The following is a 20,208-nucleotide window of genomic DNA, read 5'->3' as shown; positions in this document are numbered from 1 at the left end:
TGACTGATTTTGGGGTGGGGAGACAAACAGAAAACTAGGGGAATAGAGTATATTGGAAATGAGCACGGCTGGCTGGAACCTAGAATAGGGGCACAGCACACAATAGACACATTGGGTTGGGAACACCCTAGCTTCAAACTCCAACACCCCCAAAAAGCTGACCCCGATGGTCAGTGTGGAATAGCTCACAGAAGGCTGCAACAGGATGGGGAAATCAGGGATCTGGAGGGCTGCTTTCTCATGCAAATCGGAAGACATCTCTGAAGCCAGAAATACAATCGACACAGAGAAAGGGCATCAGTATGAAATAGCTTATAACACAACTTTTATTAGAAAAGTTATACATAACAGCAACTATTTTCAAGAATATTAACCTTGAAAAGCAACAAAAACAGACTAACAAAGTTTAACAAGAAACTAATGACCTCTATAATTAAACATTCAAGTTATCTACAATGTCTCTTTGTACAAAGGGGGGAAACCATGGTTGTACAGGCACATCATGTCAAAAATAAAGCTGCAGTAACTATTTTATATAGTTAACTTTCTCAAGGATTATGAAAACATGTTGCAAATTTTTAAACATTCACATAATTTTACACTTGGGTATACACTGAAATCTTAGTTCCAGAAGAGAATCAATTCACAAAAGTGCCAACATTTAAAGTCAGAAACTTTAGTAATTTTGCCCCACCTTAAAAAAAATTGTTGATGTCTCCATCAACATAGTCACATGATTTCTGGTATGGCCTGGTCCTGATAATAAGTAGTAAAATCAAATCAGAGTTTATTTGTAAATCTGCTCAGTATTCCAGGAGTGTGCATTATTGTGAAATACACTGTTACAAAAACTGTAAAGGTCACTGGAGATCTATTAATACTTATTACACAACAAGATTATGTTCAATAAATGCAAGTTTCTCCTGCCTCTAAAATATACATATGTAGCTTGCTGTCGTTTCAGGGTCAGTGGTGTGCCACATTTGTAAAAAGAAAGGAAAGAAAACGGAAAAGGAAAAGGAAAAATAAAAGTAGCATGCTCAAACTGAGACCCTTCTAGCTACCAGCATACCTAAATTACCGTAAATTGCCTGTAATTCAGAATTATGGCATTTCTTAAAAGCCTTTAAAATTCTCAATAATTTTCAAATCAACAAGTAAAAAAAAACAACCTTTATCGCAGTTGGTGCTTTACAACAGAACTACCCCATCCTTGCAGCTAGCTATCAGAAATGGACCACACTGAGATGGAATGTAAAATCCAATGCCAGAAATGTATTGTCTCTTGCACTTAAATAATATTTTTCAAGGACACCCATTTACATTTAGCCCCAGAGCTGCTTAAACTCTATTCTAAAGATACCATGGCACAGCAAATACTCCTGCCAGGCACTAACATTCATATTGGCAGCTCCAAGAACACCATCAGAAGTAGGAAGATGATAATAAAACACTGAAAGAAATGTGGGGCAGGAAGAATTCACTACCATGAGGAAAAGAGACCACATTTTAAGCATGTTTGGCAAAAACCTGTAATGAGACAATAGGGTTGGCCATTTTGGGTCTTCTGGAGTAGCATTCTAGCTTACTAAGCAGATAATTGTAAAACAATGTATTAGTCATAGTTACATGCACCAATATTGCACACATCTGTTTTGATTTGTTTTAGAAACACTCTTTATTAGGTCCTTGAGTCACTTTCTCTCATCTCTGCAACTGGAACTCAAGTCACCCAGTGCAGAAGTTACTAGAAATGCAAAAGTGGTAAAATGTAATAGAAAAAAAACACAAAACACAAAAGTAAATGACTGTACAGGACAATGGACTCTAGTTTTCTTCTTTTGTAGGCCCTACACATTGGGCAATGTGTAAGTACTAATGATGCTAACTATACAGCAAGCCAAATAAACATTCAAATAATATGGAATCTGGGACCAGGAGTAGCAATGATGTCACTATAAGGTTCTTCCTGTGTCAGCTCAATAGCTTGCTGCTTTTTTAGTACCAAGAAACTGTAGAATTTTGCTGCTGCTTGTTTGCGGTTTGTATTCCTACACAGCTCAAGCAAACTGATGGATTCTGCTCCAGTCTTGGCAAGAGCTCTCTGAAAACAGAAAACAGCGTTATAATTACTTCTGAGCTTAATCTAAACATTTACTACTGGACCACAATTGAACCTACTAGAATATCACTGGCAAGCACATATTTTATTCTTTTAAGACCATGTGTCATTCTCTAAAGCCTGAAAATGCTAGAGACTCTTCCTAACCATGTACTTAATCTTAGAAAGCAAAAGTAGAAATTTTGCTGATTTCTGAGCCTCTCCCAATTTAGCAAATGCAATACCACCAAAACCTCCAGCTTGAAGGGATGAGGGCGAAGACATGCCACAGCAGTCAACACTGGGCACGTGTAACAGCCAAGACCCCACCCCTCTACCTCAGATGAAGACTGATGAAGAGGCAATCTCTGGCTATCATAGCCAGTCAAGATGTGTGAACCCCACCCAATAAGTACAGAACCAAAACTGATCAAGTAAAAACATAAGCAGCCAAGGGGGAGATTATAAAATATTTAATAGTAAAACAGAAACTTTCTAATATCTGAATGTGAAAGTGCTACTTCCACCCTGTACATGAGTGCTTACTAACACAGATATAAAAAAATTCCTTCCAGTAGCACCTTAAAGACCAACTAAGTTAGTTCTTGGTATGAGCTTTCGTGTGCAAGCACACTTCTTCAGATACAAGTGTGCTTGCACACGAAAGCTCATACCAAGAACTAACTTAGTTGGTCTTTAAGGTGCTACTGGAAGGAATTTTTTTGTTTTGACTATGGCAGACCAACACGGCTACCTATCTGTAACACAGATATGTTAGCATAATTAACATGAACTTCAAATTATGTAGAGGCTTTACTACTACATGTGGAGTGGAACAATCCCCTGCTTATTTGGGAATCTTTCGGTTTTAGAAAAGAGCACAGAGTTTTTGAATTGCTAGATCCTAAAATCTGTAAGTCACAGGATCCCCACGGCATACTAAGTTTCCTACAACACCAGCTATTAGTCAGCAATTATGGGAAGAGCTTGTTGCATTTGTGACCTACACGTCTGCTTGCTGGCTGGCCTGTGTGGGGAGACTCAGGTATGTACTGTCTGCAAAAAAAAAGCCACGCTCAGAAGAACTCTTCATTTACTACTGAAACCATTTCATACCTGAAGACCATGAAGCATTTGTTGAGTTCTTTTGTTCCATCGTCTTTCCTCTTGATCCTGGTCACCACCAGTACCATCTTCCTCCTGCAACCAATCACATTTTAGATAGGGCTAGATAGTCCGTTAAAATGATGCTGTTCTGCTCTTCTAAAAGGCCAGATTGACTTGACTTTAAAGCTCAGGGCACAAAAGAAAAGGCACATGAAGAAACCATAATGGATTATGGTTACATGCATGAACCGTACAACAGCAGAATAAAATTCATTGCCTGTAGATTTAGGATACACAAGAGTACAATGAGCAACTTATAATATGATGCTGCACCCATCTACAAATGAGTTGCATTGCATACAAGTGCCTTCCTCCCTTTAAAAGCTAAGGGACAACATTCCTAATCCTGAGCAGTCTTTCCTCATCAGTTATCTAAGCACCATGGAATATCTTTATATTTTAGTTCCTTCAATCTGTGGCAACACTTTTGTAAGATGTAATTGGGATATACCTAGTTCTATGCAATACATATGCTAAAACAATTCTGATATCTAGTTCTTCTTTACAGGAATCTCATGCTAAGACCATGTACAAAAGATCTGTCTCCATAACTAGTTTGATTGAAGTACATTTGAAAATCTCTCTGAAAATCATTACAAGAGCTTCATAGTTCTTTTTATTTTAGGCAATGATGAAGTACACACAAATATAAATCCTAAGATCTTAAAGTATTTTTACCATGCTATCATATAAAGATTGTTAAGAAAAATGATTAAGAGACTTCTTTGAATTCATTCAATAACTGCAAAATGTTCATATACCAGATTTTTTGTACCTTCTGTTTCAGAATGGTTTATTAATAATTTGTACCACTGCTAAAATTAAATAAAGAACTGCTCAAAGGAACAAATGTAACTTTTACAGAAAAAAATGATAGGGTTTGTGATGTTTCTGAATAGTGGTCATGCCTACTCTCTCAACTTTTCTAGGTAAAACTATTTACATAGTTTCTAATTTCTACTTCTCTATTATTTTTAAACAACAAGAACTTTCCTTGGTGTGTCTACCTGATGAGCTTTTCAAGAGTTCTATTAGCAGCACAATCTACTCTACCGAGAAGTAAATCCACTGAGCTCAAAAGAACATACTCTCGGTGATTGTGGGACTGAAGACTACTATTGTTTAGCCCTCTTTAGGGAAATTTTTAATGACCAATGTTTTACTGTATTTTTAATCTTTGGTTGGAAGCTGCCCAGAGTGGCTGGGGAAACCCAGTCAGATGGGTGGGGTATAAATAAAAAATTATTCTTATTATTTTCACAAGCTTCCTATAGAACAAATTGTTTAAATGTCTGCCCACATTTTAACTTACTAACTGGCCTGGCAACTGCAAGCCCAGAGGTATGAGAAACATTGCTGGAGGTTGGACTAGATGATTCTATGATTCTATACCTCTTCCTCTTTCATGTTCCTCAAACATATCACTAGATGCAAATTTACATGAGGGGGAGAGGGGAGAGATAGAAGAGCCACAAGGAAGATCCTGGTCTTCCTGCAAAATTAGTGGTTGACAAGGGATTTAAATGGGTTCAAATATACCATTTAGAACGAGAAACAACAGTTACTCAAACCCAGCTGAGAGATCATCAGCTCATGCATACAAATGCAGCCAAACACATGATTGTAAAGCTTCAGCATTTTTCTGTATCTGTAGAAGCAACAAGTGATAAGAGATCCAGGTAAATAAATATGCAAAATCCTGTTTCTGCCTGCTTAATTCTGCAATGGAGATATACAAAGTAGTAAATGTAATCCTTTTCGGAGGCAAGGTAGGAAAAATCCAAGCATACAAATGTATTCAAATTCTAAAGGCCACTGAATTAATTCGGCCAATAGAAACCAGAGTTGCACCCCTGTTATAACAACTCAGTACCTACCTCTTCCTCCTCCTCTTCCTCCTTTTCCTTTTCCTTTTCTTTTTCCTTTTCAGGCAAGAGCTCTAGCTCTGGAATTAGCTGGCAGATGTTTTGAGGCTCTTCTGGAGGCAGTTCCACTGGGGGCATTTCTATTTGTTGCAATGGTTGAGACTAAGGAGAGAAGCATTCAAGTTATAACAACTGAAACTAGATAACTGTACAACTATTGAGTACATAATATCATAACTTAAAACATTCAAAAGCTTTGTGTAGTCATACTGCATTAAGCATAAATGCATCCACATTCTGTTAAAATCTCTTCAATGACTCTCGCTCACATCTTTCTGCAATGGCCAAAATTGTTGTCATTTATTTACTTATTTCATATGAAATACTCCACTTCCAATTGTAGTCATACTGCTACTGAATGACATACTCTTAATATGGTATTGAAATCAGTTGGTGGAGAAAGCTTCCTTCTTTATAGCAAAAGGAGAAAACTTTTAATATTTATGTATTTCTTGCAACATTACAGCTTGTGGACTCATGTCCTTAACATAGGTGGTATTTTTTTTAAGTTTAATAATGCCCCCATGCCTTTTACACTTAAGGTTACTACTTTTAAGCTAGCCATTTTATTTATTATTTCATAAAATTTATACATCATTGGATATTGGGTTTGTTTTTTGTTTCTTAAAAAAAAACACCTCAAAGCGGTTTACAAGACTGTAAAACAAGAAAACCAAGACAAATTTACAACTCTATTTTAAAACATACACAAGTTAAAATACTAAAGATACAATCAACTTACTACGCATCTGGAACATAAATGTTTTCAGCAAGTGCCTAAAAGAGTACAGTGAAGGCACTTGGCTTGATCTAAATAGGGAGCAAGTTCCAAAGTGTAGATGCTGCCACAATAAATGTTCTTACAAATGCAGAACAAGTTATAAAAGAGGAGTATCCAACACTATTGTTCCACTGATGCAGTAGATGTCTGCTTCTACAACACAACTTCCTTCCTCCTCTCTTCTCTCCTGTAGCCCTCCCTACTGCTCATCTTCAAAAACTGCTCCAGAGGACTGTGATAAAACCCAGGAAGTAGGATAGTGCTACTCCCAAGTTGCTGCATTGTTCAGAGAGGATAGTTTGAAATGCTGCCAAGCATAGCATATACTTTGAATTTACACTTATTTCCTATAACATTCCACATGAGAGTCATAGTTCTACTTCTGAATGCCCTCAACACATCGAGCCTTGCACAGTTTCTTCCCTATGTTCTAGTAAAACCTAAAAGTGAACAGAGAGACTCGCCTCACAATATAATTATGCACAACGTTGGGGAGTCAACAGCAAGCAGAAAAGGACATTGTCACTCACGGGTAGCACAGGCTCTGGTTCCACTTGCGCAACCTTTCGCTTTACACCTGTCTGAGGTGGGGGTGGCGGCATGACCGATTCATCCAAGTTGGTCCTGCTGCCTTCCACGATGGACTCCTGAAGACGACTTGGCTCTTCCAAGATGGGTTCATCTATTGCATAGAAGTAATGATAAATGGCTACCTTACTCAAAAGTCATTTAGGAGTTTGTAGCCCTTTCTATTTTTATTTTACTTTTTAAGCATGTGTTGCAGATTAATGTACTCTATTGGGGTGTGGGGAGAAAACTAATACTCAACATTTTCCTGTTTATGACTAGAACATTGCTTTGCTCTAAACTTAGACGATCCCAATACACTAAAGCAGCTACAAGCATTGAGCACTAAGATTATGTAAGTTTTTAGATGTAGATAAGTAAGTCTCTACAGGTCAGGAAGGATGCCATTAAAGAAGCACAAACCAATAACACTGCGCTGTGGTTCCTCTCTGGGCACTTCTGGGTTCTCAAAGTCTTTCAGGAACTCATCCAAGTTATCAGCTTCTCCACCTTTCCTCCTCTTTCTAAGATCTTCTGGTACAAGAGGTGTAAGACAGCGAGTGAAAAGCTACAAGCAAAACAAAGAAAGGTAAGTCTTACATGGGAACAGCAGCACTTTGAATAGCCTTTGGAGCCAAGTCACTTCAGGTGATTTAGTATTAAGACCAGAAAGATACAAAATTTTATGAAAATGATTTTAAGCAAAATGGCAAGCACACACATATACCGTTATATAAAAAAAAATTCATATAAACTTTCCATTTGCAATGGAATGTATGATATGCTATCGTGTATTTAGCTTAGGATAACTGTTATTTTTAGGGACGCGGGTGACGCTATGGTTTAAACCACTACGCCTCTTGGGCTTGCCGATTCGAAGGTTGGAGGTTCGAGGCCCCACAACGGGGTAAGCGCCCATTGTTCAGTCCAAGCTTCTGCCAACCTAGCAGTTCAAAAGCACACCAGTGCAAGTAGATACAATAGGTACCGCTCTGGCGGGAAGGTAAACGGCATTTCCGTGCGCTGCTCTGGCTTTGCCAGAAGCGGCTTAGTCATGCTGGCCACATGACCCAGAATAACTGTCTGCAGAAGCGGACAAACGCCTGTAAAGCAAGATGAGCGCCGCAACCCCAGAGTCGTTCGTGACTGACCTTAAATGTCAGGAATCCCTTTACCTTTACATGTTATTTTAAAATATATTTCCCTAAGTTTGGTTTACCTTCAACAGTCTGTTATTCCACAGAGGCTGAGCAGGAAGAGAGAAAAGTTTTTCAACACCCCCAGTCTCTTTCCACATCATTAACTTCTTAGTGGGAGGTGCCAAATCCAGTGTAGTGACAATATCAGAGTAGTCACTGAGTTGGGCTCTTATAGTTTTGCTGTCCAGTTCTTTTACGCTGTCCACAATCAGTTTTCTCTTCCTTTTTGCCTTTGTTTCTTTAACTGGTCAAGAAAAAAGTAATGTGTTAACACTACTCAATCTGCAAAAATAGTTATATTTAGAATCAGGTCACACCATTAACAACTTCAGGATTCTTTACAAGTACTGTGCTGCTCAGGTATAAAACATTTTTTTTTAAAAAAAAAGATTTCTTTTAAGACTTGTCAGCACTAAATAGTATTAAGGTATCACTAGCAGTTAATAACCATATGCACCAGGGACTGAGTATCAGCATAATCATGACCACTGACTAAAAAGGACGTATTTTATCAAGGTCAACAAGCACAAGCAGCTGATATTGTTTGTTTGCCTGTGTGAACTGTATTTATGTACATACACAGGGTACGCAGGTTTACTTAAAGCATGGTATGGTATGTTTTGTTACTTGAAATTAAAAATAATAAATAAAAACAGCTTTTTTCACTCTCAGTAAAGTCAACCAGGCATCCACCATGTTTATATCAAAATAAATTATTTTTAAAATGCCACAAGGCTCCCTTTTTTGACACAAAAGGCTAACATGGAAATTCTTCAGTCAAGACTATTCTAGTACAAAAGTGAAAATACAATCCTGTATTTACCAGTTATATCAATTGGCTCTAAAGCAAAAGCTTCTTCTTCATTTGGAACCAGTGTTGTCTGATCAGTCATAGTTGGCAATGGTTCAACCGGATCAACTGAGTCTGGACTATCAGGTCCACCCACTGCGAATCAAAAAGATAAACTGAGTTTCCTAATAAATGGTTAAAAGCATGGAAGTTCACGCAATTCAACCCATTTCCAATTTTCACACACTGCCCATCCATTTATAATTACACACCATTCAACACATTCCCACACACTCAGTGTGCTTAGAATAGGATAATTGGGGTGTGTTTGTGAAGGCCTAAAATTAAGGAAAATGCAAGTAAGTCAAGCAACGGAGCTGACTTGCAGCTTTTCTAAACTCAAACCGTCACCCTTGCCCTTTATTCCATTAGTGCAATACTAAACAAGAAATATAAGGCATACTGGATCAGGCCAAAGGCTGGGAAGCCTATAAGCAGAACACAAGGCAATAGACCATAGACCTCTGGCATTATTGTTCCTCAGCAAGTGGTTTGAAATACCAGACACAGTTTGCTGGGGGTCAGGGAAGAGAGGAAAGAAAAAAAGAAGAGTTTGGCTTTGATATCCCGCTTTATCACTACCCTAAGGAGTCTCAAGGCGGCTAACATTCTTTCCCTTCCTCCCCCACAACAAACACTCTGTGAGGTGAGGGGGCTGAGAGACTTCAAAGAAGTGTGACTAGCCCAAGGTCACCCAGCAGCTGCATGTGGAGATTATTCCTTCCCTTAAAATATGCCTTCCTTTTAGTTTGCAGCCTCATTAGCAAGAAGTACTTTCTCAGTTACTGTCAAGATGCTTATTAACATACAAGATGTACAGACTAGATGAGTTCAACAGAAGGTCTATGAAGCGCTGCCCATTTTTTTCGGTTTAAAACACTAATTTAAACACTCACTTGAGACATTATCATCATCATCAATATCATCATGTGGAGGTTGCTCAGGCATCATTACTCCACTTTCTGAAAGAGCAGGTGGGTCATCAAATATGCCTCCTTCATTGTTGCTGAGAAGTTTGTCATCTGAAAGGGCAACTCAAAGAGTTAAGATTGAAAGCGCATGCCATGTAGCAAAATGTGGCATAGTGGTGGGAATTACTACAGGTAAAGTTGACATTAAAGAAAAAACAAAGCTGATATTAGTAATAAAAATAATTTGGGCTTTTCGTTGAAAAAGGAAATGAATGACATTTGGACTTAAATAACTTTTTTTTTACGTAACTGGCAGATGCAAAATCAGACGTTCTTGTTTTTCCCTTTTTCTTTTTTTCTTTCTTTTCCTTTTGCAGCTGTTTGTCTTTTTAAATTTACAGTAGTTTTCTATATCTAACTGTATTATGAAAAACTTTTATAAAAATCGTAATATGGGGGGTGGGGTGGTGAAGACACTTCTTTAAAGGCAGCAAACATCATGAGCTAGCCTATGATACAAGAGCAACTTGCAAGGACTGAAGAATCCACCTGTGGAATTCCATTCCAAGATGACATACATAACCCAAATCCTTCATCTTCAGGATTTTAAACCAAATTCCCTGTTCACCACAGCCATCCATTTTTAATATCGCCTAGGAAAGAATGGCATGTATGCAAGGGGGAGGATGTCCTTGCACTTTAAGACAGAAAGAATACATAGAAGGATACATCAGGACAGGTGTTCCCCATACAACCCAGAAAACATGTTCCTATTAGTTACTGGTGCCACTGTCCAATAACCCCACTCAGTAGCTAGCCTGTCTTCTACAGTAGTATTTTCTCAACTAGGCGTAGGGTCCTATCTCATAAACACGAGTTCTATGTTTTGAAAACAGTGAATCAGAACCTCAGGGATTGGATAAGTAAGTGATGCTGCCAAGACGTTCAAACAAGCTTTAAGATTTATTTATATACTATACTATATTCTCTTTAAAACAAAATTCACACAAGGTTGGACCCCTTAAATTGTGTAGGGTGAAATATGAATTACCAACATACCCAGGATGCCACCATCATTTCCCTCTCCAAAATTGTCATCTTTGTACTGATCTTCATACTCCAAGTGATTAGATTTCTCATTAAGGTGACTGGTGCTCTGCTCAGGCTCCAGCAGAAGGTTGGAAGCACTAGTACTATCCAACATGTCATCCGCAAATGCACTATCTTCTCTCATCATTTCACGATCATCCATTCCAAAATCACCTGTTATAAAAGCAGTCATCATAAATGCAAGTGACATTGAAAAAGACCCTCAACTGCTAATACAATATCATTATACTACAATTTATAAAATCCTCTACTTCTAATTTTAATCCTACTGCTACTGAACGGCATAAATACTCTTAATACGGTGTTGAAATTGGTCAGTGGATTCTTTATGGCAACTGAAATGAGCTTTTAATATTTATGTATTTTTTGCAACATTACAGTTTGCAGACTCATGTCCTTAACATAGACGGTGATTCTTTTAGGTTTAATAATGCCTCCCATGGCTTTTGAAATTAAGGAAACTATTTTTAAACTAGTGGTTTTATTTTATTTATTTGTTTGTTTGTTTGTTTGTTTCATAAAATGTATATACCACTTGATTGTAGAAAACCCCCTCAAAGCAGTTTGTTTACCGCCTTACCTATACATATACACAAATGTTAAAATACTAAAACTGATAAAAACCACCTCAAATTTCTAAACATCTAGGTGAACTTGTCTAATCAATGATGCTTTTAGCAGATGTCCTGCTTGATCTCAACAGGCAGGGAGTTTCAAAGTATAGCTGCTGACACAGTAAATGGTAGCATTCTTACAAATGTGGAATGGGTATTATGTGGCACTTTTAGTAGTGACGATTCCACCGATCGAAGCAATCAAGTGGGCACATGTGGCGTAAGGAATCTCATAAACTGGACCCAGCAGTGCAGTTCCTTCAGCACAGGTGTTATATGCTGACAAGGCCTCACTCCTGTCAACAATTGTGCTGCAGTATTCTTGACCAACTGCAGCTTCTGGATCAAGTGGGATAATCCAGTCTTGAAGTAACCAACACAAGAAGACATGAACTACTGTGGCAAGGCTTTCATGGTCCAGCAACATCAAACCAGTTGCAGCTGGTAAAAGGAACTTCTAGCCACTGAAGAGGTTAGCAATTTGGGGGTGCTCCTGGAACCAGCTGTCACTGGAGGCTCAGTGCCTCCATCTCACCAGGATTCAAGCTTAGCTTGTTTTTCCTCATCCATTTCACCACTGAGTCCAGGCAATGGCTGAGGGACTGCAGGGCTTTTCCTGATTCAGATGTTATGGAGAAACAAAGCCGAGTATCATCAGCATAATGCAGGCACCTCACGCTGACACTCCTAATGACTGACTAAACATCAGGAAGAACTTTCTGAAAGTAAGAGTCGTTTGACAGTGCAGTGGACTCCCTCTACAGGAGGTTGCAGGCTCTCCTTCCTTGGAGGTTTAGGTTTTTAAGCAGAGATTGGATGGTCATCTGTCAGGTTTTAATTTTTTCTAAGCTTTGACGTTAATTCTTCCTTTTTGCTAAATCTCAAGAATGTCCCTGGAAGGAGAAGAACCTTTCAGTTTGGCAGTAAGTGCTCTGAGAGACTCAACGTTCATGGCCAAGCTTTCAAAATCAGAAATGATGGAAATCAACCAAACAGCAATATGGAAGCAAAATGGAAGAGGAATGATCCTCTGCTCACTCCAGAATCAAGCAAAAGCGGGTTTTTCCATCTTCTGTTTTCCATTTCTTCAAGCTTTTCTTTTATAATCTTGTTCTCTTTTCTGAGAAACACTAGTTCTTCATTTTTTTGAAAGCCAACGCCAAGCACCTCCGAGGCACAGGTTAGCCATGTCATCAAGGTGTATTCCAAACTGTATCATTTTTGTTTCCAGAGGCTTAATTATCATATTCCAGCTTGTTGTTAAACCCATTGCAAAATGTACTTTAAAAAAACTTTTTTAAGTTACCATGATCACAATCAGTCTGGATTTGTGTTTAAGGTGTTGCAAAGATCATTGCGTTCTTGGTGCCATTTTGTTCTGGGTGACTTTCGTCTACTTATTCCAATGAGGCCTAATCCTGGTCAGTTTTCTCTCCTGGTCTAAAATGGTCTATAAATTTTCTTTCCTTTTTCTAACTAAGGCAAGACAGAGCCAAGCAAACTGCCACAACACTATACTAACTGCTTCTGTTGTAACATTATGTAAAACTGTAGTGCAATTGCCACAAATACATTTATGAACAATAGTTATACTTTACCAAAGTCATTATCCTGAAGGATACTGATGTTTCCCACTTCTTCCCTCATTGTAATTTCTTCCACTCTGCTTTGATTTAAACTGAATTGCTGAGCCACATCAATATCACTTTGAAAGAACAAAAAAAATGAGAAAGATCTTCAGTTTGAAACCATCTCAAAACACAAATAATAAGCAGTAAAGCTTAATTACAGAAGATCAGGTTTACCAAATTAATACTAGAAAGAGACTTACTTTTCTGATCAACTTATGTTTGTAAAAGTAGTTACAAGTATCTTCAGACACAATTATTTGTTTGAAAGAATTTAGTTAAAATATTGGCACCATAAAGTAAGGAACATACAAGAATGCTAAAAGGATACATTCTGAAAGTAGCCTGGGTACAAAAAGCACTATGCATTCAATAGCTTGTATCATTACAGCAGATTTAGAAAAGTGGTAGCTATCCAACTATGCAATTTAAAAGACAAATGAACCACATGCACTATAGTACAAACATTCAGAATTTGGCATGTGTCAGCTTCCCCCAAAGCAGTCTTAGTTGAGGCATTTGTGTGTCTTACAGGGTTCAAGTGCTTACACATAACACAATTAGAGGAATATGAGAAAATATCAACCACCATACATTCTCATGGATAGCAGTTCTAGTAAACAGCAGAAGACAAAGCAGCTTACTCTAAATCTGGCAAGGGTTGGTCAAAATCATGGAATTCTTCAGGTAAGGTGATAGCATTGTATGCAGCTTCTCTATTTTCCTCCGGCAAATCAACCACACCTGAAAAAGCAGCGTTATAAAATTTGTAAGGTGATACTTTTAAACAAGAAACAACCATCTTGGCACATGGCATTTATTGTGGCAGGAGTCTTTTTAGCCATTGAACTATTCCATCAAATGAAATAAAACCTGTTCTTTAAGTAGTATTTTCTGTTATGGTGACGCATCATGTGCTCACAGACTATTGGGTCTTTAAAGGTTCCACATGAAACCTCCTGTAACTCTATGAGCCCACTGAGTTATTTGTGTGGCAACGTATTTGTAGCTACAAGAAGAGCACCTAAACAAATATGCCTCTGGAGAATTTCAATGGGTAATAACTTAGGAAACAATCCTACTTATAAAATATTCCAATATTCAACAGGCCTTACTCCTACTTAAGCATGCAAAGGGAGGCAAATTTAAACAGGCTATGAAAAGAGAGTGAAAAATGTGTAAAACAAGTAAATGTTGCTGTAATACAGGCAAACCCCAATCTCTGTGGGGGTTTCACTCCAGGTCATCATGCACAACAACGGAGCACACATAAGCCCGATCCATCCCCATTTTTGGCCACTTCAAGGTCACGACAATGTGCAGTCACGCACATATGAAACACACATAAAATCGGTCATTGCTTGTACTAAATTCCAGAGCAATTTGCTCTTTATGTAAGAGCAGTAACTTTGTGAATAGCAATTATGCAGCAAATACCTGGACGGAACGCCATCTTGATCTTAATGAATGCTTCATTACAATCTGCAAGGAGATATTTAGCTTTCCTGTGATAAATTCTAACGACTCCCAGTAAAAGATGTCCTGAAGTCCGAAGAGCCATCTTCACCTGAAAATTTACTTATAGTTAGTATGCAGCAGTCAATCATATCTGATAGAGAAACAATTTTTTTGGAGAAAGATAATTCCTCAAGCACACGTTGGAACTTCTTTTCGCTGTCAAAAATATTGATAGCTTTTAGAAGTACTTTGCAAGACTATTCTTCCTGGATCTCCAAAACCATGTTATGATGTTTCTCTTAGAAATTCAGTACAAACTTCACCAATATTTTTGTTTGTTTGTACATGCAAATAGTCACACACTCAGTGTCAATGACGACAAATGATCATTTTCCAGCATGCAGGTAGGGATTACTTTCTGTAACCTGGCCGAGCATGAATTCTACCCATTCACCAATTCAACTATTGATGTACCACAAATTACTTAAACTGGTATCCACAAGCTTGAGCTTGTAAATTTATGTGGCTTTAATATCAAATATGTTCTATTACTATTTTTAGCAATCGTGAAAAATATTTATTTCAGAAAGACTGACAAAAAGACTTGTTGCAGAAGCATCCAGAAGAGGATCAGGACCTGAACAATGAATTATGAGAATAATTAGCTAAAACAGCCAGTTTCCACTGTTCTAGGTCATTTTACATGATGCCATCTTGCCTGGATAATATAATACCTGGTATATTTTGTTAAAGACAGTAGGGAGTTAATTAAAGCAATGTGGGTTGTGAACACAGAACATCAACAGTAAAGTAAGCAACACAAGCATAGATGAGATTCAAAAGCAGGTGTGAACTAAACTTCATCCTGCATGTAGGATCAGTTTCTCATTCTGCATATAGGAAGACTACAACAATTCCTAGTCATGATAGATAAATGATATCTCTTTGTTGAAGCAAATATACCTCTGAATGCCAGGTGCTGTGGGCAAATGAAAAGAGAATGACACATGTCATTCATGCCCTAAACTGAGTGCCCAGAAGCACCTGCCTGGTTACAGCTGGAAACAAGACACTGGACTAAGTGTATGTTGGTCTGATATAGCAAAGCAGTTAATGCCACGTTCAATGAAGCAGCAACTGAATGAATGCACCTTTTTATATCAACACTTCTGATAGCACATGAAAAACACAGAATCCTATTATCTCTAAACAAAATGCTATTACTTTTGTAATACCTTAGGCGAGATGATGCTTTCCACACTGCTCTCCAAATTGCATTCAAACACATGGGCTTTGGTTAGCTTCTTATCCCAATGGGCCGCCAGCCAGATTTTGGCTAGCGGCCCTCGCTTGCTCAGAACAAAGTGAGCGTAGAACATTGTGCCAACTGTCTATGCCACAACCTGTAAAGAAATACAAGTAAACTAAATATTATGCAACAAAAAGGAAACAGATTAATTCTTGCAAGTTATTTTGTAGCAGTATAGCTGTTTTCTGTTTAGCAGCAAAAGCCGCCATGGATTTACCTATATAAGGGCCACTTTGTACAGTACTGTAGGGTTATCAGACATGACACCTGGGAACATGCTCTCTAGAAACACCACACACGAGGCCAAACTTTGGTCTCCAGCTGTTTCTAGACTACAACTCCCATCATTCCTAGCTAACAGGACCAGTGGTCAGGGATGATGGGAATTATAGTCCCAAAACAGCTGGAGACCCAAGTTTGGCCAACACTGCCATATACCAACCATGAATTTGGAGCACTACTGTGCACAGGATTGTCAGGTAGCAGGTTGCATCGCATCAAGTAGTTCCTTAAGCTTGTTTCCTCATGAAACAAGCCATGTGATGCCCCACAGACAAACTTCAAGGCACTATGCTAAAATACCAGAACCTCTCAGTTGTAGAGACAAAAAGCAGAATTGAGATTTTTCTGCTTCAGTTATTATATTGCTTTCATTCCAGTAGCACAACAACAATCAGGGAACAAGTACAGCAAGAATCTTAATTAGTTTAAACCTCCAGAACTGTTTCCCTAACCCAGCTTCAGTATGAGTCCATATTCTTCTCCCTTTTGCAAAAGTCTTCTGCAAACTATGTACTTAACTGCAAGCCTTGAAATAAAATGCACATTTCATGAAGTCAAACAATTTACAGCAACTAGTCTGCAACTGCATCTGCTAGCCCCCCATATACCAATATTGATATGATTTCACTTGCTTGCTCCACTTTTCTTAACTGCATATTATAGACAATCTCCCATTACTGTGACAGCAATAGCAACACTATCAACACCAGGACTTATTCCCTTCCAGCAACTATGAGCAGCAGAGAGAATTTTCAACAACAACCAGGTATAAACTTTCCCCTCAATAAGTGTAGCCCTCTTCTCATATTCTGTACACATTCTACCAAAGTGTGGGAGTGAGATTTTAGCCACTGATCCTCCCTCACTTCATCGGCTGATTGCTCTCCATTTGCTATATTGAGCACATGGTGAAAACATGTTTTATGTATGGTTTGTACTTGGGATCAGGAAAACTAGTAGTTTCCAACTGCATGTACAGCTGTGTCGATATATGAAGCCCATCCTAATCTACTAAACATACATAGATGGAAATTGGTGGGTGTGATTCTGTCTCCCTCCACACACTGATTGAAGTGTGAATGGAACACAAGAGGCTTTATACCCAGAAAACAATAATATGTTTATATGAACTACACACAAACATTACTCTTTAGGAATACTGAAATTATTACGCCTCATTCACACATCACATTAAGCCAAACCATGACTTAGCATAAACAAACTCCAAGAGAGATTGAAGCCATTTTGCTTTTCCTTATAATTTTGCTACTACACTGAGCGAAGCCATGGTTTGGTTTAGTGTGTCATTTCAATCTGGGCTCATGGTTTAGCTATCTGAAACCAACCGCATCCTGTGTACTCTCAGACAAACTTTATTATAACTTGTGTTTGACTAGAGAGCTAAACAAAAATTTGAGTTCAAATGACATAAGCCAGCATTGTGCAGGACAGCAATAAAACTTCTAGGAGTAAAGCAACCACAATCTTCTCTCTAGCACATATCCTCTGGCTGAGAAAAATCAAATGTTCCCCTTAGGAAAAACTTAATTAAGAACGCCAGTCAAATAATAGTTGCTAGCCACTGATTTACAGTTATTCCACCTCTGTGATCCAATAAGAATTACTATCATGTTAGGTACTTTTCAGAAAAAGATTACTAAAACCACAGCTGGGCATGCTTTGCTGCTTCAGTGAATGCTATCCATAAACTCCTACTTTCATGTCTTCAAGATGGGAAGAGCATCTCTGGCACTGCAATAGTGGGATGAAAACTATCAAGCCTGCTGTAATCCTAATAATAAAGAATCCAACAAGCCTGAAATTCTGGCACCACAGGAATTTGACTTAAATGACCTTTGACATTACTTGTCCTTCCAGATGCAAGTGCTCTCCACTGCCAGTGACCAAGAATGTTTGTCAACACTTCTCCTTTATTAGGAAATGTTTGTGTGTTAGTTTAATTTATATAACACCTTAATCTTCCAACAAGCTCAAGGTGGTGTACATGGTTCTCAGTGTTCGAAACTCCCACTGTTCTAGGCATATTTTGCAAAAAGCGAATTTCATTAGTGTGAGCAGTTTCTGAGCTCTGAGGGCACTAGGATTTCAGATTAAAACTGCAGAGTGGAAAGGAAAGGAGGAAGTTTTTCTGCCTCCCCACTTCCAGCTATTCCCTGAAGATTGGAAAAGAGACCCTCTTAAGAATATTAGCAGGTGGGCAAAGGAAGGACTAGACCATGTGAAAAATGAACAGAATATTTTACTTGCAGTTCATTCATTTTCAACTTTGTATTCTTGATAGAAAAAAAGCGTACCTAGACATTCTGTTGTTGCGCCCATAACCTAGGCTTACGGTGCCATTTAGCTCCTAGCTTTCATATCCCTGTTTCTTACACTGTTGGTTCTCCTCCCCACTTCATCCTCACAAGCAACCCTGGGAGGTAGGTTAGGCTAAGAGATGGTGACTGGCCCAAGATCACCCAGCAAGCTTCAAGGCCGAGTGGGGATCCGAACCCTAGTCTCTCAGGTCACAATCTAACACGCTCACCAATACACCACACTGCCTGGACAGTCTAACTCTTCTGTAAATTCATATATGCAAGAATCCTCCTCATCGTGAAATTACAAGTTTAACAGATGACTCTGCCTTGCCATGAGATACCAGCTGAGGAAATCACTCAACCCTGGAAACACACATGAGATTCCCATGGCCTTGGTCTGTCTCCCAATCGCTCCCACACAATCCAAACATTTTAGGAAGCTGAGCCGCCTGATAGCAGAACCTCCAGCTGTCACGGTCCTTCTTTTCCTAGGCATCAATTAATATCTCACCCTCTTAAGCACCAACAGTAAATTCAACCTGTGGACCTGTAATAAGTGAGGCCATCTCCCCCCCTCCTTTTTTTTTTACAATGAAAGGAATCATAATATTACAATGCTGGGCAAAACGCAGGAGAATTAAAAACATACACCAGTTAACACCATTATGAACAAAAAGTTTCCAGCACAGCCCTATACCTATTTACTCAGACATGTTCAACGGAGTTACCATGGACTTGATTTGCAGCCTTTCGAAATTTCACTTAAATGAACCAAAAAAAATTTTTAAGCACATGAAGAGGAAATGGGGGGGGGGGGGAATAGATTATATCACTACGTGCAAACAACAATTGCATATATGCCAGTCTAAGTAACTAAGTGTTACTTAGTTATTACCCAAATACATATATGGTTTTTTATAAGCTGAGATAGATAGATATAGAAAGTTATATAGATATATATATTTAATAAACGCTTTCAAAATATCTTTACACTTGTCCAGGCAAAATCTGCAAGCATTCCGTCCGTAAATTGTGAGTCTTGTCCTATCTTCAATGGGGTGGGGGGGCGACTGGATCTTAGTTCCCCCCCCTTTTTCTTTTAAGTAGACCACAGGGAAGCAAAAAACGCAAAACACACAACCCAATTTTCTGCGGCTCGAGACCTCCTTTTGCAACCGTTTGCGCAGCGCAAGCGGCTTCTTCGAAACAACGGCGCCCGCCGCCTTCGAGGAAACGGGGGAACGAGGCGCGCGCCGAGCCAGGGGCGAGAGAGACTCGAGGGGCAGAGGCGGGGAAAGGCTTCCTCCTTCCCTGCCGAGCCTCTCCGAACACACTGCGGCGACGTCGGAGGCGAAGGCGGGCTTGTTCCCCCGTCAGGCGGAGGGCGAAAATCAGCCAAGGCCGCCTCCCTCCCTCCTCTCGGCCCTCAGCGGCTCTTTCCCGGCTAAGCCAGGCGGTTTCCTCAGCGGCAGCGGTTTCTCCTCACACGGGCACCTACCTGGGCCCGAGCCTAGGCCTCTTCCCCGTTCCCAGCAGGGTTGACGGCCTCCGGCCCCTTACCTCGATTCCTGCGCGGCCGCCGAGGGCAGCGGGCCCCACGGATGAGCGCTGGGGTGAGGGTGGCCACCCGCCGCCGCCGCCGCTGCCCCTTTCCTCGCGTCTCCCCCTCACCCCCCCTTCCGCGAGACACTCAAACAAACAAGATGGCGGCCGCTCCCCTTCCTGCCGCCCAAACCAGGCGTTTAAAAATCGGCAGGATGTTTACCGTTAAAAAAAAATGGAGGGAGGGGGGGAGAGACACAGAGAGAGATATTGATGGGCGGGGGGAGTGGGAGCGGGCCCCAACGCGCCTGCGCGCACGAGCCTCGCGGCGCTAACAGGCCGAGGCTTGCGCAGGCGCCAGTCGCAGGGTTGACGTTGGCCAATGAGGTGCGGAAGCTTGTAGGAGAGACCGATAGTGGGGCGGGGCCGTCGTAGAGGCCAGC

The 20,208-nt window shown here is 39.7% G+C and overlaps 1 protein-coding gene across 1 annotated transcript; it reads right to left on the bottom strand.

Annotated features, from left to right (window-relative positions):
* Window positions 1–297: 297 nt before the first annotated feature.
* RAD21 (RAD21 cohesin complex component) lies at window positions 298–20,119 on the bottom strand. The gene is made up of 14 exons (XM_083516738.1): window positions 19,784–20,119; window positions 15,547–15,714; window positions 14,291–14,420; window positions 13,498–13,597; window positions 12,824–12,930; window positions 10,561–10,764; window positions 9,487–9,612; window positions 8,564–8,686; window positions 7,761–7,984; window positions 6,965–7,109; window positions 6,505–6,656; window positions 5,146–5,295; window positions 3,218–3,301; window positions 298–2,104 (listed from the first exon to the last, which is right to left on the bottom strand). Exons 2-14 carry the CDS (start codon window positions 15,688–15,690, stop codon window positions 1,913–1,915), a joined length of 1,881 nt encoding a protein of 626 aa, XP_083372864.1. The 5' UTR covers window positions 15,691–15,714; window positions 19,784–20,119; the 3' UTR covers window positions 298–1,912.
* Between the last annotated feature and the right edge of the window lie 89 nt (window positions 20,120–20,208).

This window comes from Podarcis liolepis, assembly GCF_965112155.1.
Source record: "Podarcis liolepis genome assembly, chromosome: 8".
Classification (NCBI taxonomy): domain Eukaryota; kingdom Metazoa; phylum Chordata; class Lepidosauria; order Squamata; family Lacertidae; genus Podarcis; species Podarcis liolepis.
Note: the sequence above shows the minus strand (reverse complement) of the source record. Positions and strands in the feature narration are given on the sequence as shown.

Excerpts from the sequence above, each read along its gene's own strand:
- RAD21 (XM_083516738.1), bottom strand. The coding sequence starts at position 15,690 with ATGTTCTACGCTCACTTTGTTCTGAGCAAGCGAGGGCCGCTAGCCAAA. Across the intron at positions 9,613-10,560 it reads AAATGATGGTGGCATCCTGG|ATGACAAACTTCTCAGCAAC; the intron begins GTATGTTGGTAA and ends TTGCCCTTTCAG. Across the intron at positions 7,110-7,760 it reads GGAATAACAGACTGTTGAAG|CTTTTCACTCGCTGTCTTAC; the intron begins GTAAACCAAACT and ends TTTTGCTTGTAG.